At 48.0% G+C, this 20,072-nt stretch overlaps 1 protein-coding gene across 1 annotated transcript in view; it reads right to left on the reverse strand.

Annotated features, from left to right (window-relative positions):
- Nucleotides 1-20,072, reverse strand: part of EXOSC9 (exosome component 9) — a 235,145-nt gene that overhangs the window by 161,243 nt on the left and 53,830 nt on the right. The window contains exons 3-5 of the mRNA XM_069242553.1: nt 18,618-18,737; nt 11,415-11,517; nt 822-959 (exon numbers count right to left, since the gene is read on the reverse strand). Of these exons, the coding sequence (XP_069098654.1) occupies nt 822-959; nt 11,415-11,517; nt 18,618-18,737 (361 nt within the window). The remainder of the gene's footprint in view (nt 1-821; nt 960-11,414; nt 11,518-18,617; nt 18,738-20,072) is intronic.

Genomic DNA, 20,072 nt, shown 5'->3' on the forward strand with positions numbered 1-20,072 from the left:
ATTACATTCTGGCAATGCCAAAACATGTACAAATTACTGTAAGTATGAAGTCTCCTAGTGGGAATTCTGACAAAACTGGTTCAGTCAAGTTAAAATGGGTTACAGTCTATTGTGCCACAAAATGGGATGGGAAGTTACAACATTTCTCAATGACACGAAATGTGTTTTGATAAAGGATTGGTGCATACAAAATTACTCTTGATGGTCCTGGCAATAGCAGATCTCTACAAGCTGAGGTTGCTTAGCCAAACTCTGGGGAGGTTAGGACAGACTTCTAACTACTCCTTGTTAAGCACCAGAAAACACAGTCTTTGATGGTCTCAACTACTGGCTAGCCTAGGGCTACCTGCATCCCCTGATCCAATTCTTTATTTTATTACAGCTTTATACTGCTTTGCCACTATAAAAGCTCTCAGTTTGGCTGGACAAGTTGAAATGGAAGAAGGGTTAGGAAGGAATATAGGGAAACCCTTAATGATGTGAACAGGCACACATAGCAGGTTATACAGAAGAGCTGGTGAATAATTGTAGGGGGAGGGGTCTCCTCAGGACAACAAATAATATACATTTTAACCTTGCTCCTGTGCTACTTTGTATAGTACACTCTAATGTTCCTCTTCTACACAGACTACTCTTTGGCTTAACTGGCAGGTACTGGTTAGTGATGCAACGTTTCCCCCCACACTGTGGTGCAACATGGAAGATTGAGGTTTAGCAGCGAGTGGTGTCTAGAAAAACACCAAGAGGTCGCAGAAAGACTAACACAATGTAGACGATAAATGCATTGAGACCTCATTGTTTCTGCTGGCTCAGATACTTACGACAGTAACTTCATCTCCTTGAATTGATATGTCAGGTCTGCGAAAGTGACAGAGGGCTACTATTGCTGCAATGCTGGCCGCATCAATGATGTTTCCATCGTGGTTCAACAAATGAAGGTCCACACGAACCTGCCAAACCTGCAGCAAATAACAGGGCTTTAGCTTCATGATATTGCTTAAAAAACCTCTGCAAGCAGACATTTCACTATTTCTACAACAATGTGCTCCATTCCTACCAACTAAAAATGGCACAGAGGGGTGGCTGCACAGTTACGTTGGTGTTGATGCTACTGCAGTTCTATAGTTTTTTTTAGTCTTTCCTGGTGAAAGGCTTGTGAGCCATTCTAAAAGAAAAATTATTTAGGGTGCGAAGAGCATGTATTGGAGATGAATCACAGACATAAGAGCTGAATGTGTGTATCAGGTTACCACTTTCTGCAGATTCCCTTGTTGCCCCAATCTACATGCGAGGCACTGCATCACAATTTAAAAGTTCTGTATGAAATTAAAGGGTCGCCATAAACCCAGCCCATTTATATGCCCCTCTGCTCCCCTAAACAAAGGAACCTTCTATAAATGGACATCCGAGTCTGTTCCCTTCTAAAGTGCCCTCATACATTGTTTATTTTTCAGTTAGATGATTCTTGCCCTATTAGGAGAATGCCATTAACACAATATGGCATTAGAATCCATATAATAAAATAAACTACATTACAAATATTGCCTTCAAAGCTAAGGACAAACATTTTTTTTTATGACTGCCAGCTCTCAAATGTATATTTGGTGAACCCGTTGCCGAGTGCCCCACCAAGTGTCTGTGATAAAGTCTACATAAGCCCCATTTCAGTTCAAGTATGTGACAACCAGCACACCACAGCATGCAACTATATTAAGTAAAACAATAAGTGGCATACAGCACAGTTTCCAGATTTGATAAAACAAGGTGAAGCATCTGCCACTTAGGGGCATTAGAGGATTAGCAAAGCCAATAGGTCCCAACAATAAATGGCTGGGCAGTTTGCTTTGCTAATGCTTTTTTACTGACAGCAAGTGAAGGCATGTCCCTGCACTACAGTCAATTTTGCAATGGAAAAACAATACCAAGATGGCTGCTAATGTATGTGCATGGGTCGAGAGCAAGTACACCCTTTAGTGGTGACATAAGGTGACCATTTTGTTAATTTATCGATCTTGGATGGCGTATGGCTGTGTTAAAACAATAAATTAAAATTAGGGAAAAAAAGTAAACAAAGCACACAATAGCAGAAAAAATGGAAGTGAGCAGCCCAGACACAGTCTGCAGTAGCAAGGAAAGGGATGTGGTGTCGTGTGTGTGTGTGTGTGTGTGAAATAAAATCTAAAGAAAACTCCCGAGTCAGACTACAGTACCATTCAATCAAGAGGCTGGCCCATAACTCCAAGTATATAGATTGGGCACAACAGGTTTGCCAACAAACAGCTAAAGCAGTCTGTAGCAGAGACTGAAATGGAAAATAAAGGGCATTCCAGAGCAGCTGCAAAATGTTAATTTAAGTGGGAAGGAGATGCAAGAAAGAGCAAAGTTTGAGGGGAATATATTTGGAGGTTACGTAAAAGAGAAAGAGAGAAGTCCCACAGAACAGGAACCATCTTCTGCCTTAAGAAACTAAAATTCCTACAGAGAACTGTGAAGTTTATAGTCTTATTGACATCAAGTCAACATATATATGTAATTGGCACTATAACTGCAAAACTCTGCAATATCTGGACCCCAAATGAGATGCAGTTAGGCATAACGATTATGAAGAATCCAATGTATTCGATTTTGTATTTTTTTTTTTATTTAGATCAAATCTGTTTATTAAGTTTTCAATTTTAGAACATCGCACATGTATATATACTACATCACACTATTGTGAACAGGCGCATAGTTAGCTTATTCAATGCGAAACAATGAAAGAAAAAAGAAAAGAAATTATACAGTTAACACAACTATGTTTCCAATACATTAATCAAACGATCTCCGGCTCTAGTACCATGTAATTCTAGTCCAGAATTAAATCACATTGTAGCTGACCTCCCGGGCAATCAATTCAAGTTCAGGACCCTCAGGTAGGTTGGGCACGTCAGCTCTGAAAACTCCCCAGAGAGGATACGTAAAAACGGTTGCCAGAGTTCCCTAAAGTCTCCAACCCGCAGCTGTGAGGCCATGGAGAGTGTAAGGAAATGCCTCCTTGGCATGGTTACCCCCTGACTTTTTGCCTTTGGTGATGCTAAGTTTTGACTTGAAAGTGTGCTGAGGCCTGCTAACCAGGCCCCAGCACCAGTGTTCTTTCCCTAATCTGTACCTTTGTTTCCACAATTGGCACACCCTGGCATCCAGGTAAGTCCCTTGTAACTGGTACCCCTGGTACCAAGGGCCCTGATGCCAGGGAAAGTCTCTAAGGGCTGCAGCATGTCTTATGCCACCCTGGGGACCCCTCACTCAGCACAGATACACTGCTTGCCAGCTTGTGTGTGCTAGTGGGGATAAAAAGACTAAGTCGACATGACACTCCCCTCAGGGTGCCATGCCAACCTCACACTGCCTACAGGTATAGATAAGTCACCCCTCTAGCAGGCCTTACAGCCCCAAGGCAGGGTGCACTATACCATAGGTAAGGGCATAAGTGCATGAGCACTATGCCCCTACAGTGTCTAAGCAAAACCTTAGACATTGTAAGTGCAGGGTAGCCATAAGAGTATATGGTCTGGGAGTCTGTCATGCACGAACTCCACAGCACCATAATGGCTACACTGAAAACTGTGAAGTTTGGTATCAAACTTCTCAGCACAATAAATGCACACTGATGCCAGTGTACATTTTATTGTAACATACACCCCAGAGGGCACCTTAGAGGTGCTCCCTGAAACCTTAACAGACTATCCATGTAGGCTGACTAGTTTTAGCAGCCTGCCACACACCAGACATGTTGCTGGCCACATGGGGAGAGTGCCTTTGTCACTCTGAGGCTAGTAACAAAGCCTGTACTGGGTGGAGGTGCTTCACACCTCCCCCTGCAGGAACTGTAACACCTGGCAGTGAGCCTCAAAGGCTCACCCCCTTTGTTACAGCACCCCAGGGCACTCCAGCTAGTGGAGTTGCCCGCCCCCTCCGGCCACGGCCCCACTTTTGGCGGCAAGGTCGGAGGAGATAGTGAGAAAAACAAGGAGGAGTCACTGGCCAGTCAGGACAGCCCCTAAGGCGTCCTGAGCTGAGGTGACTATTACTTTTAGAAATCCTCCATCTTGCAGATGGAGTATTCCCCCAATAGGGATAGGAATGTGCCCCCTCCCCTCAGGGAGGAGGCACAAAGAGGGTGTAGCCACCCTCAGTGCTAGTAGCCATTGGCTACTAACCCCCCAGACCTAAACACACCCCTAAATTCAGTATTTAGGGGCTCCCCAGAACCTAGGAACTCAGATTCCTGCAACCTAAGAAGAGGAGGAGTGCTGAACTGAAAAACCTGCAGAGAAGACGGAGACACCAACTGCTTTGGCCCCAGCTCTACCGGCCTGTCTCCCCCCTTCTAAAGACACTGTTCCAGCAACGCATTCCCAGGGTCTAGCAACCTCTGAAGCCTCAGAGGACTACCTTGCATCTAGAGGGACCAAGAACTCCCGAGGGCAGCGGCTCTGTTCACCAAAGACTGCAACTTTGCAACAAAGAAGCAACTTTGAAACACACACGTTTCCCGCCGGAAGCGTGAGACTTTGCACTCTGCACCCGACGCCCCCGGCTCGACTTGTGGAGAACAAACACCACAGGGAGGACTCCCCGGTGACTACGAGACCGTGAGTAGCTAGAGTTGACCCCCTGAGCCCCCACAGCGACGCCTGCAGAGGGAATCCCGAGGCTCCCCCGGACCGCGACTGCCTGCTTCAAAGACCTGACGCATGGTAAAGACTCTGCACCCGCAGCCCCCAGGACCTGAAGGATCCGACCTCCAGTGCAGGAGCGACCCCCAGGTGGCCCTCTCCCTTGCCCAGGTGGTGGCTACCCCGAGGATCCCCCCCCTTGCCTGCCTGCAGCGCTGAAGAGACCCTTTGGTCTCCCATTGATTTCTATTGCGGACCTGACGCTTGTTTGCACACTGCACCCAGCCGCCCCCGTGCCGCTGAGGGTGTACTTTCTGTGCTGACTTGTGTCCCCTCCGGTGCCCTACAAAACCCCCCTGGTCTGCCCTCCGAAGACGCGGGTACTTACCTGACCGGCCTAGAGCTGCTGGTGTGGTAACTTTGGGGTTGCTCTGAACCCCAAACGGTGGGCTACCTTGGACCCAAACTTGAACCCCGTAGGTGGTTTACTTACCTGCAAAAACTAACAAACACTTACCTCCCCAAGAAACTGTTGAAAATTGCACGAAGTGTCTAGTTTTAAAACAGCTATATGTCATTTATGTGAAAACTGTATATGCTATTTTGCTAATTCAAAGTTCCTAAAGTACCTACCTGAAATACCTTTCATTTGAAGTATTACTTGTAAATCTTGAACCTGTGGTTCTTAAAATAAACTAAGAAAATATATTTTTCTATACAAAAACCTATTGGCCTGGAATTGTCTCTGAGCATGTGTTCCTCATTTATTGCCTGTGTGTGTGTACCACAAATGCTTAACACTACCCTCTGATAAGCCTACTGCTCGACCACACTACCACAAAACAGAGCATTAGAATTATCTCTTTTTGCCACTATCTTACCTCTAAGGGGAACCCTTGGACTCTGTGCATACTATTCCTTACTTTGAAATAGTGCATACAGAGCCAACTTCCTACAGAGAGCTTCTCCATGGCGAGGATAAACCATAGCTTGTGCAGCCAAGAGACTGTTGACGGGATCCGCTCTGTCCCCCACACAGATAGCAAAAGTTGTACGGCAGCATTCAAAGCCAAGGCCATCTGCCGACCCTTCAAAGAACTTAGGGGAAATGTGAGCGGATTGTGGAGACCAAGCAAAATGTACGCAGGAAATCTAGGGATCTGAGTGTCAAAGGCCCTGTTGACAGTGTCTATTACAACCTTCCAACAGCTTGGGGCAATGCCATAATAGATGCACAAGCATGAGTGGAGTCATTGGGGACGGGAAGGTCGTCAAACCCGCCCTGTCAGCCACCTGATCCCACACACTCATCGTAACCTCCGTAATTGGTGATATATACAGCCCTTGCGCCCTGTGGCGGCGCCTAGGCCAGGGTTCCTTCCATATATGAGAGCCCACCACTGCTTGGTCCATGAAACACCAATGCTTCTCCGAAGATGGCCGGCTCCATTCCAGGAGGAAGTGCAACTGTGCTGCCTGAAAATATCACAGGAGGCAGGGAACTGCCAGCCCCCACCCCTCCCTCTTAGGACGATACAGAACCTGCTGTGATATCCACGCCGCCTTCCCTTCCCAAGTAAATCTAAGGACAACCGCTTGGAGGGACGCTATCGTTCGCGGGGGGTTCCAGTGGGAGCACCTGGAACAGAAAGTATACGTGGTAGGATGGTCATCTTCACCACCCCAACTCTGCCGAGCCAGGACAGTTTAAGCCTCCCCCATGACTCCAAGTCGCGCTGCACCTCTCGCGTTAGTTTCGAATACTTAACTTCACTGTACTGGCGACCGTAGTGCCCAACTCAATCCCCAAATATGGGAGGCCCGAAGAGGTCCATGTAAAATGGAAACGGGCCTTCAAGTCCCTTTCATGCTCCGCTGTGATAAACTTGCCCAGAGCCTGCGATTCAAGCATATTCATTCGGAACCCCGAAACCTGCCCAAATTCCACAATAACAACCATTAGTGCTGCCAGTGAGTTCATAGGCTCCGCCAAAGTAAAAATGACGTTATACGCATATAGCGAAATGAGATGCTCATCCCCCCCTAACCTGAGGCCCGTGATCTGAGGGTTGTCCCGGAGCTTCTGCACCAGTGGCTCCATATAAAGCGCAAACAGGAGGGGCGAAAGAGGACACCCTCGCCTGGTGCCTCTTTGGATGACGAATGGCAAAGAGAGCGTCCCATTAACCCGGACCGATGCCCGAAGCTCTCGATAGATGCAACGAATCCACGTTACAAAACCTGAACCCAGTCCAAAGCGTTCAAGCAGCCTGAACAGGTATGGCCAGTGGACCCTATCAAAGGCTTTCTCAGTGTCCACAGACAGGAAAAGCGCCGCCCTACGGGAACGTTCAGTTTTATCCAAGAGATGGAGCAATCGCTTGGTATTATCGCTACACTGTCTATGAAGTATAAATCCTATAAATCCCGACTGGTCGGGATCCACAAGTCCCAGCATATAATAGTTGAGACGGTGTGCCAAAATGCCTGTAAACAGTTTGGTATCGATATTCAGGAGGGAGATCGGCCTATACGAGGCGCATTCCTCGGGATCCTTCCCCGGTTTCGGGATAACAACGATAGTAGCGTCTAACATACTAGGCGAGAGCACACCCGTTTGACGAAAAGAGTTAACAATTCGCACAGGAACGAGTTCCGCACAGAAGGATTTATAAAAAAACGCAGAAAAAACGTCTGGGCCAGGTGACTTCCCAGTCTGCAAGCGAGCTATCGCAGATATAACCTCCTCAGCCCTTATAGGTTGGTCCAACGACGCTGAGTCCGTCACCGACATAGGCGTGATTGATATGTCCTCTAAGAAGGATTCTGGGGCTATGTCACCAGGCTTGTCAGCCATATACAGACTTCGATAGAATTCCGCAAAAGCCTGCGCTATTTGGTCGTTCGTATGTGCCACTGCCCCAGAAGGAAATCTTAAAATTTTTATCAGTGACGCTGCGCGCTGTGCTCTCAACCTATGCGCCAGTAGCTTGCAGCACTTATTGCTTCCTACATAATACTTTTGCTTGAGTCGGACTACCGCATACTCTGCCCTGTCCCAGTCCAACCTCCTCAATTGCTTCCGAACCTTCTCAAGCTCTTGCCATATTCTAGGAGCACCAGTGCGTTTATGTGAGTGCTCTAGCGCCCTTACTCGCTGCTCCAAGTCCTCCCGGAGCAGAGTCCTCGCTTTGTTATCCCTAGAAGAAAGCGACATCACCTCACCCCTCAAGACAGCCTTCAGTGCCTCCCACAGTGTTGCAATGCTTGTTGTCCCGTTATCATTAAAGCTAAGGTAGTCTATTATTGCCCTTCGAATCGTCTTTACCGTGTCGTCGTTCTGAAGCATTGAATCTCTAAATCGCCATCCCGATGGACTAACCCTCTCCATGTCCGTATGAATCTCAACTGTTACCGGAGCATGATCTGACAAGGCCCGCGGCTCGATCGCTGGGTCTCTAACTCTGGGGAGAAGCTCCTGAGATGCCAGAAACAGGTCTAATCTAGCGTATGTTTTGGTTGCCGACGAGTAGAAGGAATAGTCCCTCAACGTAGGGTGCGCGCTCCTCCACACATCCACCAGACCACACTCATGAAGCCACTGCCTCCCAGAATCCAACAAGGACCCAGTCTGACCATACCGTTGACCTGAGCGATCCAGGTCCCCATCCATCACCAAATTAAAATCGCCCCCCCCCCCCCCCCAGCAATACAGCACCATCAGGGGACTGTAGAATCAGAGTCAGAGACTGTCTCAAGAAGGCTTCCTGTTGGGAGTTGGGTGCATGAAGGGAAGCGATTGTGAGAGTAAAACCCCCCCAATCGGATCCGCAAGGCCAAGAGCCTCCCCGGGACCTCATGCAATTTGGATATGAATTTCCCCGGGAAAGTGCGTGATAAAAGTATCGCCACCCCTGCATGCTTTGACTGGAGGGAGGACCAAAACTGCCTGGGAAACCACTTGGATCGCATACAGGAGGTATCTTTAAGGACAAGGTGCGTCTCTTGCAGAAGACATACATGACTCCCGGATCTCTCTAACGCTGAGAGGATGGCTAGCCTCTTAGTAGGGTTGTTTAACCCCCTAACATTTAAGCTTATACATTTGATGGTCATAGCAAGAAAGCAAGCAGAGGAGACAAACGCACAACCTAGGACTACCACACACAGCATTATCTGAGCCGCCTAGTACAAGCAGGCCTGAGGATGTCTTCTCAGAAGACCAACATCGCAGGGAAACCAATAACAAGATAACCAAAAAGCACAACAGGTGCATATGACACTAAAGTCCTCGATCGTCCATCCTCACGAGGTAAAAACTCCACGGGACAGTATATTCCGCCATATCAGTAACCTGATCCATTGCCCCCGCCACCCCGACCCTCTGCAACAATCAACATATTATTACGACTGTGGCCTGCAGTTGCCCGGGCGCCCCCGGGTGCCCAGACTAGGCCGAGGTGCCAGCCGCCACAAGGTTCAAGGCGGCCTCTCTCTCCGATCTCAGCTCCTAGGCCGACGGGCGTTGCACCTTCCTTTTCTTCTCTTTTCTCCGCCACCGAGGAGGGCCCCCGCCAATAGAGCTGCCCCCTCACACGCCTCCTGGCCTGTGTCCTCAAGGCCCAGGACGCGGCGAGCCTCCATAACCGATTTCACCTGCCGAAGCTGATCCTCCCAACGGAACGGGTGGCGCCAAGAGTAGGACACATTATGTGCTCTCAGGTGATCGGCCTAAACTCTCTCCGTCTCTGTAAAGTCCGCACAGATAAATCGTGAAAGAGCTGAAGTTCATGCCCACGAAAGAGGACAGACTGGAGGGTGCGGGCCCGCTGTAGAATCTTTTGTTTGAGGACAAAACTGTGGAGACAGGCTAAAATGTCTGGGGGGCGGTCTCCAGGACCCCCAGCACGCCCAGCTCGATGCACCCAGTCCAAGACCACCTCCTGTGTCTCTTCTGTGCCAAGCAGGGAGCGAAACAAATCCACCACGTAGCCCCCGATGTCCCCTTTCTCAGCACCCACCAGGGCCCCTCGTATACGAATGTTTTGTCTCCTCGAGCGATTTTCCAAGTCCTCAACCGCCATATGAAGAAGGTCCTGTTGCTCTCGGAGGCAAACTACCTCCTGTTGCAGGCCCGCGACCTCTTTGCCGCAAGGGATCTCACTGTCCTCTAGCTGCGATACACGTTCACCCAAGGAGGTAACCTCTCCTCATATCTCCTTCACCTCCCGTGAGATGTAGCTACGCAGCTCTTGGATATCGCCTCGGAGCGACTCAAACAGTCACGGAAGAGCTCTCATCCGGCTCCGTCTCGACTTTCCAAGGCCCTCGTCTCAGGTAAGTCCTCCATCATAGACCCAGGTGCAGAGCGCGCCCCTACCAACATATCCCTCACTGAGCGCTCACGTTTGGACTTCGATGTCGCCATGGCGCGCTGACCAAACCTCACCTCACCAGCTCAGCACCGTCAGTCCTCCAAAATCGGTATTCCGAGGCCGGTCGGCATGCACCGCTCTTTCCGGAACCGCGCCAAGGCCCAGCTCCCAGCCGCCACCACGAACAGTGGTCCACTCCCCTTGCCCACTCGCAGGACTGCAGGCCAGGCCAGCCAAGTATTCAAGCACAGAGGTGTGCCCCCCGGAAGCCAGTTAACCGGGTCCCGCTATCCACCAGGGCCCTGCACCACAGCGACTTCGCTCCAAATCACCAGGGCAGGGAAGCTCCGCCAGTCGCCACCGCTTCAAGATGGCACCCAGAAGCACCTCTTACTCTTCAGGCACCTCCTCCCCCAGGCGCCGGGCCCCACAGCTCTCACCAGGTATCAGGGGGCCCCAGGAAGGCCCCTCGGCCATCAGTTCCCGGCACCCTGGCCACCAGGGGCACCCAGGGGGAAGGCGCGGCCCAGGCCGTCCCCAACTGCTGGGCCGTGCCCTGCACCTCCTGTGGGAGCGGCGCAACCCGGCTCCAACCGGCGCCGCTGCGCCCGGGACACCAGAAGGGGGTAGCGCGATACGGGGGAAGCCTCCAGGCCTCCCCCTGGCTGGCCACAAGTCGATTTTCGGGCCGATGCGGCGGAGCGCAGAAAGGAACGTCCTAGCGCTCCGCCATCTTGACCACACCCCCCTTTATTCTTTTTTTAAGACTGACTTTATTGGCTTTTCACAACTTTACAAAAAATACACTGCCAGTAAAAGTACAGCATAAAGCAATACATCAAGCGGGTAATAAGTGCTTGTTTAGTAAAACTCCAGCTTGCATATTCCCCACGGACAAATTAATAAGGATGCATTTAAGTATTCTGCACGCTAGGGTTACCCAGTGGCATATGACACAAACTGGATGTAATGTAACAAAGTAAGTCATGCTGAAGAATGTGGAAAAGTTCCCAGTTTCGTCTGCATGTAATAATCAGAGCGACACTGACTGAGAAGTTTTAGAACTTCAATGTTAAAAATCAGTAGAATTTGTTTTGCAAAAATCTGAATTTCTTTAAAACAAGGTGATTGGGGTTTTCTGTGGTGCAACATCTGCCAACTTACTCTCCCACCCCGATGAAGGGTAATGGTACTAAACACCAATTGCTGACAAAAGAGGCACTGTAAAACTGTGCAATGCAGCAAGACATTATGCGGACTACTCAACAAACAGTACTCATATCACAACTGAAACATGGAATAAAACGCACCATGAAAATAACACCTAAAAACAGAAAAAAAAAGTCAGAATCATAAAATAGTTGTTCCGTATTATCTTTACCTTTTCACCAGCAGCAACACAGAGGGACTCTGTATCAATGCACTTCGAATTCCTTAAACATCTTTCCAGCAATCGATTCAGCTTCACCAAGAGATCTGATTGTCTACAAAAATACAAACATTGAAAATATTTAGCGCATAGTGTGTTTATTTCAAATTTCTTCCACTATATGATCACTACAAAATCCTGGACTTAGAACACCCATATCTATATGGCAAATTTGCCTTTGAGAATCTAGTAATATGTAGGCCCTGAACGTGCGTACCTGAGGTGAGGGGATGAGTCCTGGGAGAAGACCCCTGCTCCAATTAAATTCTGGGTCTTTTAAGTCTATACCATGTACTAGAATGAGGGCCAAGATGATATTTGCAAGATGGTGGTCATTGATGCAAACCACTGGATTCCCCGCACATGCCCATTGAGGGCTGGGGAAACAGAAGTGAAGTGTCACTGAACATATTGGATCTTGACAACACCGATCAGGAACTAGGAGTGAATATACAACATTTCTGGACTAGGTATGTTAATAGCTGGGGCCACCAGGTTAAGCAATGAAAGCGACAACATAAAGCCTTCTGTAACAAAGACAGGGCAAGCTCCTGAGGGAAATGGTTGCAGGTGAGATACAGTAGCCTGCTTTGATGTTTTCCTTGTTAGACTGTCCTTTGAATGGATTGTTCAGGGAAGGGCCACATGGTCACTGTGGGTGGGGGTAGGGCGGTATCTGGGGACTGCGGTTACCATCTGGCAGGTAAGAACCATGTGGTTACAGAAAGAGCTGGCTGTGTGATGGACTGTCAGCTGAGGAAACAAGGAGCCAGCAGAGCCCAATGGTGGCCATGAACGGCAAACATTGCAAGAATACAGTAATATCTGCTGCATGGACTGAATCTGCCTAAGAGAACTGGGTCATGGAGCAAATACTCCCTCTAAAAAGGGAACTTTCAGCTACTAGTAGCTGTACATAGCGGATGCAGCACAGGTTCTCAGTATATATCTGTATAGATGCCCACATCTCATCTGCCACAACTTCTTGTACTGTGTGAACAATATGGGTAAAGACAAGATCGCTCAACTCTTGTAGTCTAACAAAACTGTTGAGAGCACACAGCCAGCCCACCTGTGAAGGGGCCACTGCGCACCATCACATCTACAGGAAGACGTAACCCAGAAAGGACAGTGACACGCTCAAAATATTACCTGCTGATTTTTAGAGACACTAGAACTTCAGTGGGAACAAAGACTGATGCTGTCGTTATAAACTTCAACCATGGTGAGGGTCATTTAGGGAAGGCCTCTGGTAGGAATCCTGGTTGAGAGCACTACAAATGACAGCACTTACTGCCTGGTGCAATTGCAAGCACCAGCCACAAATTACTAAAATCGACTATGAAACTCAAACTGCATGTGGAAATGTCGTGGGGGAGATTCCAAAAAAAACAAAAAAAAGTGAGGCTCTCTGAGAATTTCCTAGAGTAGCAATTCAAAACCAAAAGTATCTACAAACATTATCACATTCATTTTCTTCAAGAGTTTGAAGGAGGATGAGGCTGCTGGGTGGGTTTCATTGGGTGAAAATGAGGTAGTATGTTGGTATTAAAGAAAATGCTTGGAGTAATGTAAGGCTGAGGGGAAAGAGGACCACAAAATTTGCCATTTCGAGGCAAGCAGTATAGACCAAGGCAAGAGAATGACGAATACGTTTTCAACCTTTCTCAGTATGGGAAAAGATTAGAAAAGAGTTTGTAAACCTCGCTAAAACATGCAAGTTAGTAGGTTTGCTCAAACTCCAAAGTGCATTTCAACCTTGGGAGTATTGCTTAATGCTACCTCCAGCCTCAGTATGCAGATTTGTGGCAATGTGGTAAAATGTGGGAATTACAAGAATTCAAATCCTAGTATGAGCCCCGGCTTAAGTCAGAGAGATTAGCAGAGTTCTTATATAATGAGACTGCTGCCATTATTTATCGCTGCAGAGCGTGGCACCAAAGAGACAAGTAGATTTTGTTTTTTTACAGGACAGAGATATATAGCAACCTGTTCAATGGACAAGTAGATATTTTATTAAATTCCACACCCCTGATGTAGTCAAGGTGTAATTGACGGAATTTCATTTTTTATTAATACTCTTTGAATTCTCCTGCGTTACTGGAAAAAAAAAAATCTCAAATTTGTCTCCGGGCCTACTCTGCTGTTCCTCAGTGAACCAGGTGCACAGAACTCAGTTTTTTGACCCGAAATCAAAGCAATCCTGATTTTTTAGAGATTGGCATATTAAACATTCCAGGTATTGAGAGCTGAAGCACAGTTATCAGTTTAGAAATCTTTTCTCTAAATAAGTTTATCAAGTTGGGAAAATTTATGATGATTTTAGTGCACAAGGAAAGTAACATGTTCTAGTGGTCGGAAACTTCATACTATCAATTGATATGAAGTTGAAAACTACTTTTTAAAAGTTTTTAGGATCGATAAGTTATTCTAATTTATTGCCTCTCTGTTTTTATTTTTTATATTTTTTATTGGTAATAACACAATATGGTACAAGGTCAGTTGGGATCAAGGTCCCGGCATTTAGAAATAATTACACATCAGAGATATTAGAAAATTAGACAAATTGAAAAACGTCTAAGACACTAACAAATTGTCGCTCGTACTTCAAAAAACCTGAGGTACTGTTATATTCCAACATATATTAAGCAAAGGGGGAGGTTAAAGGAGATGGAGATAAGGGTAGAGGGTGGATTGTACCTGTTCAAACGAGGGGACAGGGGAGTTTCACCTTGGGAAGAATGTAGCGTCGTAGTAATGATGTGTTCCAAGGTTTAAAATTCCCAGGGGGGGGGGGGGGGGGGGGGTTGCAGCGCGGATAGTGGGGCTTGCAGCTCTTGTCAACCCTGTGGCCAATTTCGGCTGAGACAAGGTGTCTTTCTAACGACGCAGGGGTAAAGGTCTGCAGCGGAGGTCTGTTTGGGGTGTTGCTGAAGGGCGGTATGTAATCTCTAGTGAATTTTAGAAGGAAATGTGGGAGAAAAGAAAGATAGAGGGAGAGAAAGAGAGGGAAAAGGACAGTAGAAAAACGGGAAAAAGAAAAGGAGGAAAGGAAAAGAGGAAAGAAAGAAGAGGGGGAAAACGAGGGGAAGAGAGGGAAAGAGATACGAGAGCAAGGGTAGGGAAGAGGGGGGAGAGGGGTAGGGCGGATGAGGCGGGGGGGAAGAGGGAGGGAGCGGTGGCAGTTCTGGGTGGGGCACTATTGTCCCCTTGTAAGGAAGGGGGCCCATACCTGCATGAATATTTGAGCTTGATCTTGCAGGTTATAGATGATTCTTTTGTGTGTGGCAGTGCGGGTCATGGCTATGATCCACTCCTCCGGAGTTGGAGGGGTCTCCGACTGCCAGTGTCGGAGTATGCATATTTTTGCAGTGGCTAGTGCTGTATGCAACAGTCTCTTATGTGGTCTAGAGAGATCTGGTAGAGAGGTCGTATCTTGCAGAAGTATAAGGGCAGGGGTGAGTGGTGACGGTAGTGGCATTACTTCAGCCAGAGTGGAGCTCACAGCATCCCAGAGTGGTCGAACTGTTGGGCATTTTACCAGGATATGTGTCAAGTCGCAAGATGTCTCTGGGCATCGCCAGCAGTTTGCGTGTGGGAGGAGTCCAGTCCTATGTAATTTCGCTGGGGACCAATGCCAGTCGTGTAAGACTTTAAAGAGGCAGAATTTCAAGCGTGCCTCCCGGGTGCCTCTGTCTAGTGCCTCTAGGATAGCTTCCCAGTCGTCTGAGTCTAGGTCCTGTTGCAGTCGGATTTGCCACTGCAAGCGCAGTTTGTCCGAGAGAGGCTGGGAGTAGAGTCGTCGAATAATTAGATCGTAGAGACCCGACATTACTCCCTTATGTTGCCCCCATTGCTGCCAATCAGCCACTATAGGTGAAGGCAGGAAGATGTATTCCCCCGGGAAATGCAATGCTTAAGTTGCAGATATCTCCATTTCTGATTCGGGTGGAGGTCTCCGTCTTGGTTTCAGATGACGGGCACCTAGGGTTTCAGAGGGGATCGGGACTTATCTCTGTCTGACAGCTGTGTGTGCGCATCGCCACCGCCTGTAGTACTTGGCCCCCGTCATCGAAGCTTTTCGTTAATCTCTCCAAGTCTCTGCCCCTGGCTTGAGGGTCTGTGGTAGATCTTCCATCGGTGTCCAGAGCGGTTTCCGGCTGGCCCACTCCCCTAGTTTGGTTCTGTGTGTCTTGGGGGGGTTGGGTTGCTGATTCCATGGATTGTGTCGGGTCATGTAGTCCCTCTATGAATGTTTTCAGGTCCTCTGGGTCGTAGAAGGTTCGTGACTCTCCGTTCTTGGTGATCCACATCCTGGCTGGCTCGAAAAGGCCGAATTTAACATCCAAATGGCGAAGGCGAGGACGGAGAGAGAGAGAAAGGCTCTTCTTCGGTCTGCTGTTTCTTTGGAGAAGTTCACAGAGAGGCGGATTGCGAGGGAGCCTAACCGGAGTGGACCTTGCGTTCGGGATATCTGTAGTAGTTGGCGGGCCTGCCCGTGTCGTAGGAAGTAGGCTATGATTGGGCGAGGGCGGTCTTTTCCGTTTTGTCTCTTGAGACCAAGTCTGTGTGCTCTTTGAAATTCCAAAGGGGGATCAAATGTTGTGTCGGCTAGTTTGGGGAGCGTGTCTCGCAAGTAAGAGAGAATGTATGTACCCTCAATGCCTTCCGGAAATCCGAAGAAACGGATATTGTTTCTGCGGCTTCTGTCCTCAAGGTCGGTTAGCTTGCTGCGGAGGTGGAAGAGTTCCTGATCTCTGTCAGTCTGTAAGGCCACTTGACTTTCCACTGCCGCTACTCGATGGTCCAGTCCGGAGGTTTGTGACTGGAAGCCCGCTATCTCCAGGCGCATAGATCTCATCTCCGCTGTTAGTGCCGCCATGGCATTGTCCATACCTTCCAGTTTGCGACCTACTGCCGATATCACCTGCAGTATGCGATCCATTGACACCCCTTGAGCGTCTTCTGACATGATGGCATGCGGGGGAGGTGAAGAGTCCGCAGTGGAAGAGTGCTTCTGATGGCGCAGGGCTTCGGAGAAGAGTAGTTGGCGGGCTGACTTGCCCGATGCTTTACCTGCCGTCTTGCCTCTGGGCATTGTAGGTTTCCCGTGCTGATGGGGGTCCGGGGGGGTGCCTGTCCGTGTCACAGTGAGGGCAACCAGCGTGGACGTGCGGGCAGCAGAGAAGGGTTGGGGGGCGGAGGGGGGGGGGAGGGGTGAGGAGGACTCCGAGTAGTTGGTAAATTCAAGCGAGTACCAGTTGACCTCTCCAAGCGACCTCGGGTAATAGGCTGTTCTTGGTGTGTACGGGGGAGGATCTTGGTGCTGACTCTGTGACGGGCGGCGTCCCACTGGGCTATGTCAGAACCGTGTGGGGATGAGGCTTCTTGCTGCTCTCTAGCCCCCGTAGTAGCTTGGGGGTCCGTGGATCCGTGGAGAGAGAAGTTGCGTTGGTGCCGAGGTTCGCTGCTGCTCTTGGCCCTCTTTACTCTCCGTACCTCATTGGTTCTAGCTCTGTTAGGGTTAGTAGTGACTTTTCGCTATTGTTGTTAATGTAATATTGTTCCTTTTGTTTTTATATTATTTGTTTTGTTCCTTTTGTTTTTATATTATTTGTATTCTCCCCCCCCCCCTCTTTTGTTTGCTTCTCTTCCTATTAAGTGGTGTTTTCTTCTTTGTTCTTTGCCTTTTCTTCTTCCGGTCCACTCCCCGCCGTTTTCCTCCCCTCACTGTTCGTTGTTGTATTTCTCTCTCTCTCCTCCCTCCCGTCTTTCTTCTTACTCATCCACCTCCCTCACCTCCTTGTGCTTTTCCTCCTCACCAGCTCAGCCTTCGTGCCTCTGTCCTCTGTGGAGCTTCTGCCATTCCCGGGAGGGCCTCCTTTGTAGTGGATAGGGTTGGGAGGTGGGGGCAGCCGTCCCCGGAGCTCCGCTGGTGGGGCCTCCCGTCACGCTCCGTCGCCCCCAAGTGGGGAAGGGCGGAGGAGGCACCGGGAGATGTCTCACCAACGCCGGGCCTCCGTTTGTTTTGGGCCGCGGCACTGGCCAGTCCCGTTCTCCCTGATCGGCCAAGAAGGAGGGAAGGGTGGGTGGCGCCCCGGCCGCTCGCCGGCTCCGGGGACGTCGGCTGAGCCACCACCAAAGTAAAGGTATTAGCAGAGGGCGCGTCTGTCCCCCTCGGGCTCTTGCGGGGGACGCACCACTCCGCGCCGGGGTGTCTCCGTACCTGAGGCCGTGGCTTGGAATCCTGCCTCGATCTCATTCCGCTAAGCGTCTCCGGGGAGGGCACACCTCCCGCGCGGCAAGTGCCAGCCACCTGCCGTCACCGACCTCCGCACGGGTCCCTGCTGTATTCGGGGGTCCTCTGGTGCACCTCTAGCGCCGCCGTCCCCGCCGCGCGGTCCGCCGCCTTACGGAGTTCGGCTCCTAGACGGCCATCATGGATAGCGGCCAGACCACGCCCCCGCCTCTCTCTCTTTGTATAAAAATGTATTTATATTTTTGTACTTTGCATAAAATATTTGTTAAAGACTTACTAACCACAGTAAATAAGCATACTCGAGCGTAGCACATACAGCAGCCTGATTCACCTACACTGTCATTGAGATGAATGGATGAGAAAAACAAAGGAAAACTGTCCAGAGGTATTATAGGAACAATAGGTAGAGAAAGAAGGGTGCAATCAACTGTGGCAGGGAAGGATAACTTGTGCAGAAGTATGGGTAACAGGAGATGGAAAGGCACCCAAACAAAGTGTAAAAGTTACATAAAAATTGCCAGTGGGCTCCTTCCACCTCCTTCTCCAGCCACACAACTAATATTCCAAAATATTTCAGGATCAATCCAAATTGCTCCACACTGGTTCGGCTATTCTACCTCACAGTTGCCCCAAAAGTGAATGAAAGGCATAAGATAAAGGAAAAGGATGAAATTATGGAGACTGACTTCATACAAATATGATCACAATGGTAGTGTTGTGTACTGCAAAGCATTTGCAGTTCATGTAGCTTCTATGTCTAAAAGCCAACTGCAAGAAAACAAGGGGAAACTCGGTTCAGATGAGTCATTGACTTCAGAAGTGTAGAAGACTATTCCCTACTGCATTCTACTGGGGCCAATGCAGTGCGTTGAACAATATGCAGGAACATTACAAACCTGCCGGCTTCAAAAGCAGGAGATGCCATAGGAGAGAGCTCCAGATTAAAGAACAGTATGCCCTCTGTGGGTCGATTCATCTTTGGAGCCACAATCTCTGCAGAAACTTGCCCAAGGACTCTATGAAGAAGAAAAAAAAAAAAACGACAGAGGGTTATTCCTGGTTCGAGCACACAACAGGTTACATTCACATGACACTTCCGGAAATTGCATCCAAATGACATATTCTGAGCAAAATTAGCAATAGATTCTGATCACCTACAAATCAGCAAATGACGTTAAAAGTATTGAATCCAAGCTAATGTTTCCCTACTGCTGGTCATGCTGCGCAAGGCTGTTTGTGGTCAAAATACTGCAAGCAGTTTCAGAATAAAGTACATTTTGTACATCACTATGAATTGCTGCTAATCAATTATGACCAACTGAAAGATGGACACAAGTTGACAAATAGATCTCGACAACAATTCTCAAAACTTTAATGCATTTCACGATTATATAGAAGGACCAAAACAAAATTAAATTCATTATATAACATTTCCTTTACTTCAACCCTAATAAGACTACTTTATATTTATTGTGACAAAGCCTTATTTACAACGTATATTTTTTATTATAAGGCTAGTTCAAGTGTTAAATGTACAAGAAACCTATCCCCATACCTGTAGTCCTGCTCCAGTGACTGCATGTAACAGCACAGTTCAAAATAGTGTTATGAACAGCAGCACATACATATAGGGAGAACTTAATTGTTGCAACTTCAATTTACTCTCTGGTGTACTATACACTGGTTTAATCGATGAGCCATATTCTACCATGGAATAGGGCAGCAAGCCCCACTTTGCAATACCTCTTTTTACTAACTTCTTTCTAACCTTTATTACTCTCAGCCTGATGTCTTTGTTGCATGCAACTAACAGGCATAATGTATGAAGCACCTAGCCAAAGACAGGATCAATAATGGGATCCTAACTGACCTAGACGATGTATCCATTCATAGGATGTAACACCCTCAATCACCAATGATGGCAAGCTTCATCATAGTGTGTTCCTCATTCAGATTAAACAGCATAGCTATCTCAATTGTAGGAAATAGGATGCAAAAACTTGAAACTAAAATCATCCGATTGTTAATTTTTGTTTACTACGGATGCCACTCACAAAGTTAAAATAAAAATCAAGGTTAGATGTTTGAGAATTCAGTCAATATCACCATCCTATGGTCACAGCATGCTTTGGCCAACGTTGAAAGCTCTCTACAATGTGGGTGGCCTTTTTCAGGACCTAGTGACACTATTGCTACACCCTAATAGTAGTATCTATGAAGTGTGATGTGCAGGGTGCATGCTGTGTGAAAATTTCAGAAGCACCACAGAAAGAAGAATAAAAACTAATGCTCAAGGTTATATTCAACCTGTCTGCAATGGTTATCTAAAACACTAATTTTTAACAAGAAAC

This window comes from Pleurodeles waltl, chromosome 1_2 (genome assembly GCF_031143425.1).
Source record: "Pleurodeles waltl isolate 20211129_DDA chromosome 1_2, aPleWal1.hap1.20221129, whole genome shotgun sequence".
NCBI classification, from domain to species: Eukaryota; Metazoa; Chordata; class Amphibia; order Caudata; family Salamandridae; genus Pleurodeles; species Pleurodeles waltl.